This window comes from Rhopalosiphum padi, chromosome 3, assembly GCF_020882245.1.
Source record: "Rhopalosiphum padi isolate XX-2018 chromosome 3, ASM2088224v1, whole genome shotgun sequence".
Classification (NCBI taxonomy): domain Eukaryota; kingdom Metazoa; phylum Arthropoda; class Insecta; order Hemiptera; family Aphididae; genus Rhopalosiphum; species Rhopalosiphum padi.
In genome coordinates, this window is record NC_083599.1 from 10,124,244 (window position 1) to 10,136,119 (window position 11,876).

At 24.5% G+C, this 11,876-nt stretch overlaps 1 protein-coding gene across 1 annotated transcript; it reads right to left on the reverse strand.

The window, feature by feature from the left end:
* Positions 1 to 440: 440 nt before the first annotated feature.
* On the reverse strand, positions 441 to 10,006 carry LOC132926880 (putative serine protease K12H4.7). Its single transcript, XM_060991300.1, has 10 exons — positions 9,709 to 10,006; positions 7,909 to 8,133; positions 7,648 to 7,829; positions 6,815 to 7,050; positions 6,050 to 6,185; positions 5,783 to 5,969; positions 4,587 to 4,716; positions 3,635 to 3,767; positions 1,056 to 1,225; positions 441 to 921 (listed from the first exon to the last, which is right to left on the reverse strand). The coding sequence occupies exons 2-10, from the start codon at positions 8,098 to 8,100 to the stop codon at positions 761 to 763; spliced, it is 1,527 nt and encodes a 508-aa protein (XP_060847283.1). The 5' UTR covers positions 8,101 to 8,133; positions 9,709 to 10,006; the 3' UTR covers positions 441 to 760.
* Positions 10,007 to 11,876: the final 1,870 nt, after the last annotated feature.

Consider the following 11,876-nt stretch of genomic DNA (forward strand, 5'->3'; position numbering starts at 1 on the left):
ACATTATGTTTAATTTGTGGTCTTAAATTATTGTTTTGCGGTAGGGTGCTGGGGGAACCCCCCTCCCCCCACCATAAATACGCCACAAGTATGCGTACAAAACACACACGCACACACATCATTGTAAAATCAAAACAATCATCACTCCAGTGTTCCACTCAGAATCTAAAAAATTTAGAATAAAAAAAAGTGGCAAAATGGGTAACTAATAACTATTTCTAGAACCTAGACATTTTCTATAAAAATTTTAGATACAGTAGGAGTACCTTTTCATTAAGAATAGCCAATATAGAAACTCTGTAGAATGATTAATATGTTCATATTTTTTAATTCAATGATAAATAATTGCATACCTATATGATAAACAATTTAGAGTGAGGATGATCTATCAGTTTAGGTATATTATTAATTTTCTATGATCATATATTTATATATGGATATTCATTATTATAATACGTAATTTATTTAATAGGTATTAACAGCAGCACAATCAGAGGGGAGAATTTAGGGGTTATCTCCCTCCAAGAAAATAAAAATAAAATAAAAATGTTTTTACATCTTGATAAATATTATTATAAATGTAATTATATTAGTGTATAATACAGACATAAACAGTTGTTATTAAAAAAAGAAATGTACTTATTCATTTAAAAAAATCTATATCTATCCACGTTCTCACGTATAATGTAATATTATTATTCTTATTACCTAATACTAACTTATCGAAATTCAATTTTGAAATTAACAAAAATATTGGATTTTAAACTTTGTATTTAAATTCTATATTGTCGACTTCAGATGAGTCATTGTCATTTTCTGTCAACCATTCATTCAAAAATGCTCTAATCATCTCACGAGCATGTTTCAGCTGCGGAAGATCTGTAGGAGATGGAGGATACATGTTTGCACAATGAGCTGTCCCTGTAGAAAAAAAAACGCAAATCAATTTAATATTAGATATGAGAATAATGTTATTATTAGGTAAATGAAAATGAAATGAAATTATATTATCAATAAATAAGTACATAATACATGTACATAGTTTTAATGATTACCTTCAATATAAATTGCAACGTTATTTTTTGATTTTGTCTGAGTGATGCCTAATGCATGCCATGGATCAACAGATCCATGAACATAAATTACTCGGTTTTCTTTTATGTTCAATTCACCGTACATAATATTACTTCTTTTAATTCCATTAGACAAAATATCAAAATTATACCTAAAGAAAAGAATAATTTATAAAGTGACTTTATTAAATATAACGTGCAAACTGCAGACGCAGACGTGCGATCATTTATAATTATTATTAATAATACCTATAATTAATAATAATAATAATAAAATAGACAATAGTAAATAAGTATAATATAATGACTTGTTAATTGTTATACCTAAAACGTATTTACTATTTTTTTGTATTGCAATACATACATGCATAGACATGGGGTTTCCTAACTTGTAAACTCAATGGTCAAATAAAATTTAAAACTGCAGCTCTGCAGGTCAAAACAGAAATACAATGAACATAATATAATGATAAATAAGTGTAAATTATTAACGACTGTTACGTAACAATAATTTTTTTCTATTTTTTTTTTTTGCTTAATAATGAAACCAGAATCACAAATTGATATTTGGACTATGCAATATGCATAGTATTGCAGTATCAAATATCCAAAAATTCTATTAAATTATGATAATGTAATTTATAATGTTTAAAATAATTATTTTGAAATAATAAAAAAATGTATTTGTTATAAATATGCCTTTGTGAAGGGGCTATCATAGATAATAATAATCTAATCATAGATTGGTTTTAGGGGCATTTTCGTCCTCCCGACACCCAAATTGTACTCATATCATCGAGGTGCAAATAACACTAATTATATCTATATAGGTATTCTAACATAAATTGTTAGTTTATACATACATATGATAATTATAACTTGCTAATTATTCATATAAATCATACATCTACACAAAAATTAACTTTTGGAACTTTTTCTTTTTTCTTTTAACATTATTTATTATTTATTAGTAGGTAACTTTTAGATACCAGGAGTCTATTTTAAATGGAAATTTATGTGAACATATTATATAGGTACATATTATATCATTATAGATTTTATAAAAATAAAAAATTGTTCGTAATAAATAAGTTTTTAAGAGAAGTGTTGTACCTATAAGTGTAAATCCAATAGGGAACTTATCATTACTTTCTAATCGATAATACAAATAAGAATTGAATACAGGCAACAACCTTCCCAATTGGTACCTATATCTTGCGTTCTTATAGCTGCCTAGCTCTGGGTCAGAGAAAGATAAATTATATAAAAAAGCATGTTACCTACACGAGTATATATTACATTAGCTATACATGGACAATTATATAATTAAAAAAAAACAGTATTTTAGTCAACGCCATTTTACTACGTTAATTAAAATCGACAGAACAACGTATCATTTCAGTCACAAGATTAAAAAAAACAATAAATTATTATTAATTACTTTTTACGAAAAAAATGTACATAGAAATGATATAATAATTTTATTAATATTAAAATTTTTAAGTAATAACGAAATAAAAATAACTAGATAGGTGCGTCATATTATAATAGATTTTATGACCGGAAGATGAAAACAGTAAGTTATCGCCATCCACTTTAATCAATGTGTTCTTTAAAGGTTATCAGTTTATCACTTACGACTTACCATATAGTTATTTTAAATCCAACTAATCCAAGCAAATACATATAAGTTTGTTATAAAAAATTGTATCATAAATAAAACAATTACCATTATTTGATATTTGAATAACTAAAAAAACAAATGGTAGGTTGCGGAGTTTAACATTTCAGAAAAATAATTACTAACCATCGTCTGGACATCTGGTACCTACCTATTTATTATTGCATGATTGCATTTATACTAGTTATAGACTATAGTCTAAGTCACATTCTCTTAAACGAAAATACAAATACACTTTAAATGCTGATTTATGGGTATATATTATATATATATAAGTTAAGTAGAACATTTTGATTTAAATGTCGAGAGCTTATACTAGTTATACTAGGTAAATAAATATAGGTGTCTGATGGCCTCTTAGAATTTTTAATAGTTACGTCACTGCCAGAGACAGATTAATGAAATTCAAAGCATGGGGTTAATTTATTTTTGGGACCTTAGTTTTACAAAAAAAAGTATTTTAATATTAATGTATCAATTGATATTTATTAGGTAGTTAAATAAGAAAAAATATTTTCCTCAGAGAGAAAATTTACATTAAATAGTTAATTTATTAGAAAATACAATTTAAGTATAATAGTTAAAATTTAAAATTTATGATAATAATACAAAAATATAAACAAATGAATTCGTTAATTCAATTTTTTTTAAATTATGAATTTTGAATACCTAGCTACCACATTTTGGTAGGTACTTAAATACTTAATAAATTGTAATCAATTTCAAGAAAGCGCGTATTTTTTATGAATCGTTTATTTTTAATTTTTTTAGTTGATTTATTGAGTAATTTATATTTAATTTGGTTTTCTTATGCCTTATAAGCATATCAACTACTTTCCTTCTTTTATATAATAATAATAATATTAATAAACAAACTTACAGCTTTCCAAAAATATCAGAGCACATATCAATAAAAAATGAAGCTGGAAACTGATTACCAAACACATGATCATCTTGATTAGATGTTTGAAAAAAGCCAAACTCTGTACAAGTTTGATATGTCCATTGTCGACCTATATAAATATACTTTATATATTATAATGATCAATATTATTCTTTGACTTAGAAATATTTATTTAGCTAATTATAGCCGATAAAGTGATAAGTGATAACAGTTTAAAATTGTTACGAGTCAAACAACATAGTATTAAATTTATGATTCTGAATATACAAAACCACAAAAGTACATCACTATATTGTGTATATTAAAAGTAAAAAATTTGCGTTATCTATTTACGATTACATTTTAAAAATATTTTGACTTTTTTAAGCTATTTATGGGCAGTTGATTTTTCTGTTTTTTTTTTTTTGAAATGCCTATAAAAAAAATTTGGCTCTCCAAAAGATTTTTAAAATGTAATACAAGGTTTATTATTAGTTGAACTTATTGTAGTAAAAAAGATCAAAAATCATTAGTCGCAATTTTTGTTTACGAAATACCTCAAAAATCGCAAAAATTAATTTGATCTTCCGGTAGAAATTTATTTTAGTATAGGTTGATGAACTTACAAAGAACCTTATATATTTTATTTTCGGATCTTGAATAAATAAATAAATATATTTTTATGAATTTCAAAATAATTTTAAAATATTCGAGATTTTACGAATTTTGGTCAAAATTTTAAATTTGAACGCTTATAAAAATCTACTGTGACTATATATTTTCAATAATTTTTAGTTGGTAAATGGAAAACTTCAGAGTCAAATAAAACTAAAATATATTTTAAAAGTACAACTCTGGCATATATAACGACATAAAATTAGTACATAATATTATATATTATTTATTCTATGGATTTGTTTAAATTAAATACTAATTAGTAATCACTAACCTCCTGCTGCTGAATCACTGTTCCAACTTGTATTCAAATAAGAATCGATCATCTTTTTATAGACGTATTCTGTACAAGTTAAATTATTGATGGATAACAGTTTGTTATTAACATCTGCATACCTGTCTAACTAATAAAAAATAATAATAACATATTAATCTTGTAAATTACTTAGGTATATATTATATAAAGTACCTACGATCTACCTATACATACTTCGGTATAATGGTACTTTACCATTATTATTATAAGTTATACCATTGAGTATCAGGCCGTAACTGAAAAAAAATTTCAGGGGAAGGGGCGTACCCCTTGGACCCCCCCTCAGATACGGCCTTATTGAGTACCTATAGATAGGATATCTATACTCAGGATATACAGGAGTTTGAACTTTTAGGCTAATTATATTAAGTTTCAGTACTTGTTCTGGTTTGATAGAAATAATATTTTAAGATTTTAGTTCTGAATTCGGTTCCATAATAATAATTATTTTGGGCTCTGGCTCTGATTTAAAAAAAACGTTTAATAGGTAATAGAAAATTTTTACCAGGCGTTGTGTTAATGAAATATGATGGGAAATACAATCAACTTATTACGTCGAAAACCGACATTAAAAATATGTACTTAATGTGATATTAAAATTGTATTTTGTATAAAACATTAAAACCCAAAAAATACAAGTTCTTTTATTTTGTATAATAAATGTTTAGGTTTCTGTAGAGTGTAGAGATTTTAGAAATTAAAGGTTTCGGTTCCAATTATGGTACATGCATTTTTTATTATTCAAACTAGTACTATCATAATGATTCGGTACTTTAGGTTACAAGTTACAACTCTTGGTAACTAGTATATTATATAATAGTGTATAATCTATATAATATATTTAATGGTTATGTATTTTATTATTATGTGAAATGTATAAATCCAACAAAAATACATACCTACTATATTAAATATGGTAAATATAGATAAAAAATAAAGCAATATTTTATAATTTATTAGAAACGTATACAATTATATTGTAATTATAATATATAATGTATATTTGTAAGTTAATAAAAATTCATACAGTATTACCATACAGGCTACATTGTATACAATTATGTTTATTGTTTTCTTACTACTCTGCTTAGAATCCAAAATTTTATGTCAGGTACCTATACTACATTATTTTAGCTTATAAATAAAATACTTACTGCTGTTATTATTGTTTTGTTAACCATAATATCACATAAAGTTTCCAATGTTACTAATGACCGTTCAGGATTTTCATAAAGTCTATTATCCTTATTGTATTGTACAATGTCAGCAAAATTTCCAGCTAAAGTCTCAAACAAGTTTTCCACGTCATTTTTTGTGTTTATATTTAAGGGATCACATAATCTGAAAAATAACAATAAAATTTAAGTTTTAGATATGTGTTAAAATTAAGTTAATTTATAATATGCATATTATGTACCTACTTAAATTTGTTTTCAATTATTTTTGCTCCTTTGCTTGTTTTGATTTGGCTATTGATCATTTGATTTGCTTGTTTGATTTGTAATACACATTCCGGTGAATACGTTGCTAATGCATTTTCAACCACCTTAAAATATTCTACAAAAATAAAAGTAGGTACAGGGTAAAATAATTAAATGTTGTCATTAAATAAGTATGAGTATTGATTTTTCTAGATTCATAATATTTAAGTGATTTAACTAATAATAATAATTATTTATTAAATGTTATCGAAGTACAATAGGTAAACTTATTCGTAATATTTAGGTTTCAAATTGTGTTTTTAATTTATATTTTTCGTAATTTTATTAGACAGCGCTATAGTTATTATTATAGATAAACACTAATTCGAGAAATATGTACCTACTCGTAAGTTAAACATTTTTATTTAAATATCACGAACAAATTTTCGTTTGTCTACTATACGAATAGTATGAGGTAAATCATGTTCGATATATAGAGGATAATTATTTGTTTTTGTGTAAGCGCAACTTGCAAATATTATTTATTTATTTCCAATTGCAGGCAGGCAATTTTAGTAATTTAGTCCATCGATGTCTATTAATTTTAAAATGTATTTAATTTTAATAACTTTTTTAAGTTTAAAATAAATTTGAACGAGATTAAAACTTGATTTAAAAATTTAGTTTTAATTCGTAAAAATTAAATTAATTTATCCATTTCTATGTCCAGTTTCATCTGTTATAATCTTATAAGTTATAGCATACCTTTAAAATCTATTTTTGCCAATAAAGGACCACTTGAAGATACTGCAGCATGCACTAGATGTGGAAATTTCATTCTCAACCATGCAGCCAAAGATCCTGGGTAAGATCCTCCAAATGCTATCCATTTAGTAGTAGCTGGAATGTCATACTTTATTTGAATATTGACTATAAATTCCGCCAAATCCGTTAATGCTTGTTCACTACTCAAGTATACTAAATTTTTGGTACTCATATCTCTAAAACATAAATATTATTAATTATTATACTGTTTTAAATATACGAGTAGGGTCATATTTAGCATATTTTTACCAGAGGCAAAGTATAAAATTAGCGCCCTCTCATAATTCAGACCCCCTTTATTATGTCACTGTTATTTGGTAAATTGGCGCCCCCCGCCCGATTAAGACTTCCGGGGAAAGTACTTCCCCCTCCCTAGATCTGGCTTTTTATACGAGTTTATATATTATATATATATAACTTAAATTAACACTTGGTTAATATAATAAAAAAAAAAAAAATAGAACGTATAATAAATGTTTAGATTTTGACATAATCTTTGAAACTAGTTTTCATTAGTATTTTTTTTTTCAGTATACTTTTTATTTAATTAATAAAAACAGTAAAAACACGGTAGGTAGGTACTATTATATTTATATCAAATTAATTGTTATCTAAAAATAATATGTTTTATAATATATACTATTGTTTGTGAATTTGAGTCTGAGTTTATGACTAAAACCAAATACTATTAAATATATTTTATAGTATACTAAATATGTACTGTGTAATAATAATAACAAATTCGTTGAAATAATTTTTACAAAAATTCTTACTCAGTAGGATGGCTTTTTCCATAATACCGATGTTCCAATTGAAAACATAAAGCATTAAATTCTTCAGCATAATTAATCCAAGCCCCACTGTACATCCATTTGGCTGAAATAGGACCTTCTCCTCCTATCATCAAAAACACAGGGCCATCCTTTTTGTAATATTTCTGGGTTACTTGATATCTCTTAAAAAACATTACATTGAATTTAAATTCACGTATATAATATGAAGAAACATAGACTTTTTAAATTATATTATTATACCTGTTTCCATGTTCTATTATCAGTAGGATTAAAGTGATCTAGTTTTTGTATAAACCATTTGTCTTCAACGTCGATCACATTTTTAGTTAACGGTGAATTCGGTTCACCTAAACCCACACGTATTTTTTTAAAACTATGTGATGGTGAACTCCACAAAACACCACACAAAAATACACAACATATGAATTTCATTGTTCAAAAAAAAAAAAAATTAATAATTATAATCTGAAAAAAAAAATAGGTTTAAGATTTTTATTGGTTCAGTGATTGTATATTTGTATTCATTTTAGTATTTTACATACAATAATTTTAGGTAATAAAAATAATAATTTTGAGGATGGGTTCTGGTATTAATTAAGATATAGTTTGTCATTTGGAATGTCAAAAGTAAAAATCAAAAAAATAATCATGGAAATAAATTACAAAAAATAGATAAATACTATATAGGTAACAGCAGTTTTTGACAAAATCGATATTTTTTCTTTGTAGTTTTAATACTAATTAACCGGAAGGACTATTTTTACCAATTATTTATGTAAGCATTTTTTAGACAAGACATTATAATACGTATGTTAATACCAACTAATTTTTTTTTTCAAGACGTACTCAGAATGGTACCAAAAGGACCATATGCCACCATATGATTTTATTAAAACTTTATTCCTGTACATATGTAATATATATATATATATATATACATAAGATCTCACTCATTAAAACAGTAAACTATATAGTCTATAATATGTCTATATAGTTTATAAAATATTTCTAGAATAACAATTTTGATATTCCCTGAGGATTCATTTTATCTTACGGTCGTATTCTCACTGTCATTTAGATAGGTAAGGGTAACCACTTTACAAAGAGTTATAAATACGGACAGTGTAAATGAAAAAAGTTACAATCATCGGAACTGTTTTTTGTACTGGTTTTAACTTTTAACCAGAACCAGTGGAACTCTAACTTAATGTATATAAACCCTAATAATTTACATTTTTAAACAACCAGAACTAGAACAAGAATAATTTAATGAACAGTAAAGTACCGAAAAAAGAACCAGAGGTCAGTACTCTGCAATACACGTGTTTACAATATCTAAAGTTAAATTTACTAGAACTATTATTGAATTATTCAAAGTAGCTTTCAGCGAATAAAATATAATATTTAAAATTGTATACATAATTATCTACATATTACAAAATCATAAATATAAACAATTCAAAATAAAATTACAAATCATTAGAGTACCCATTATACATTATAGTTTATAATAATAATTCGTTCAATTTTGTATAAACCTACTTATAATAATTTATTATCGGTGTTGTATGAATATTACCATTGATTTTATAATATATTATAAAATCAATGCTATACTGGACAGCATATATGTTAATAATAATTGGTTGTCAATTTGTCATTAAAATGTAAATTATTATAGGTATTTAAAATATGTGGAAATCTAATGCTTAATGGTCAAATTACATTCCGAATATATATTTATAATTACATAGGTATAGTTCATTCATACTTAGATATATATCATCTTGTTGATAGTAGGTAGTATACTAGTATATACCTATACATAATGCATATTACATTATAATGAAATAATTATGGTACCTAACTGATATGATATTTAGGTATAGACGTATAGTATATGCTATATATATATTATAATTATATAGAATTACTATAGTAACATGATACTTTATTAGATTATTTAATCATTTTTAAAGAAACAATATCTTATTTATGTTTAAAAGTATAATAAGTAAATGGTATAACATGATTACTTACTCGTAATTCGTATTATATAATAGCATAGGTATTGAATAGATCGTGCGTCACAGAATTGTTCGGAAATACAATATGAGAACGATTCACATAAATAATTGTAACGAAAAATAAATACTGTTTGATATAATAAATAATTTGTTATTACGTTATTTTGTTTTAAATAATTTTGTTTGATTTTCGATTGTCTTTTTCGAAGCGCTGAAGCAATCGTAAAAATACTACAACCTCGTGTAGGTAGGTATTCATACAACAACTGGTATAGTGTTCATTGCAATGCCGCAATCGAAATGACAGAATGCTGATTGACTAAAAAAAATAAAGCGATTTCCCCTTCTCCAATACTTAAATCAATTGCCACCCATTATATATATGTATATTGTTTGTCGTTTATGTTATCGCTCGAACACAGTCCAATTATATACATATTATATATATATATAAAAATATGTTTATATTTTTTATGTAGATCAAATATTGAAATATAAAATAGGTACCCATTATATTATGTTTAACATTATTATTTTACGGATTCATTATAACATCTTTTATAATATGTACCATGTTATAATTAATGTATATGAATAGGTAGAACTTACCTAAATTACTTATTTGTTTCACAATTTGAATGCTAATAAACATTTTTCTGGAAGTAATTTCAATAATTATTTTGATCATAGATAATAACACTTTTATTTATTAATGAAATAAAAAAAATCAACACAACAAATTAATTAATAACTTTCAATTTCTATTTCTAAGAAAAATGAGATATTGTTGTTAAATTCAAGGTGACTTTTGGTAATTACGGGCTTTCATATTATTACTCTTTTTTCAAAACTTCAGAACAATTAGTGTGGTTTTTCTCTTTTTATAGAATATAAATATTTTGATAATAAAGAACTATTATCATAAGAATAGAAGAATCTTATTCAGTTCAGACTTTTTCTATGTATAACATATAAATTATAAAGTGTATTGATTGTTGCGCCTTTTCTGGCTTTTCTATTGAATATTGGTGGAAATAAAAAAATAAATAAAAGTAAAAATTCTTTGTAGGATATAAAAATAATGATAAAGGTATTAAATAGTCTTATCGCAATTAATACTATATAATATATATATATATATATAATTGGTGTCCGCATCTACATTAGGTATATTAGACTTTTGTTGATCATTGTTTGTTTAGACGATACAGTAAAAAAAAATGTTCATTGAGAAAAAATATTTTTTTATTATTAATCAAAATTTATGGTAAATAAAATATATGTTAATTATTATAATAATATTATAGTTACGATGAGGGATTGGATTGATATGTGTTATAAGAAATTTCGATATCATTGCTTTATAGTTAATAAGTATTAAATTTTTTGTCCCTTTAAAAAAATGATTTTTTTATAAATAGCCTTAGTTTTTGCAAGATAATATATATGTGGCCAAGTGACTAACTTTAAGTTATTAATGTTACTTGCTTACTTGCTGACAACGTAGCGATAGGTATCTACATAATTTTATCCAAACTAAATGAATATTGTTTAAATCAATTAGAAATATTTAATAAGTATTTTTTTAAATAATCGGGAAAAACAAACAAAAAATTAAGGAAAAACAAGAATTTTTACACAAAATCAGTTTTTAACGATATCGATTTTATTGTTTTTTTTTTTGTATAATTCAAATTTGAAATATTTACGTGTAATTACAAATTAATAACAATTTTAACCAAACCATGAATATTTTTTTTTAATTGATATTATTTAAAAAATATTACTCATATCATTAAAAAGCCTATCATTATTAGCTTAACAACACTATGATAATAATAAATAGTAAATATTAGTATATCAAATAGTAAATATTATAGACTAGGTTCTAGACTTCTAGAGTATAGTCTTATAGAAGGACAGAACTACAGAAGGTATATAAACGCAATTTGTTTTTATCAAAAATTAATTGAGGCCATTAGTGTATTAAGTACCTACTAATAGAAAAACAAATTACTAATAACAATATAAATATATTATAGCTATAAATAAGAAAATATGCTTAGAAAATAGGCTGATAGACTGTTTCCACTCAGTATCGTTTTTCATGTATAATGATTTTTCATTAAATTTAAATTTGAAAAATCAATTACAGTAGAAACCTACATAACGACGAGTACT

Bases quoted from the DNA above. Each gene is read 5' to 3' on its own strand.
- LOC132926880 (XM_060991300.1), bottom strand. From the start codon at position 8,100: ATGAAATTCATATGTTGTGTATTTTTGTGTGGTGTTTTGTGGAGTTCA. The intron at 7,830-7,908 runs GTATAATAATAT...ATGTTTTTTAAG, and splicing joins ATAATAGAACATGGAAACAG to AGATATCAAGTAACCCAGAA. The intron at 7,051-7,647 runs GTAAGAATTTTT...TTTATGTTTTAG, and splicing joins GGAAAAAGCCATCCTACTGA to AGATATGAGTACCAAAAATT.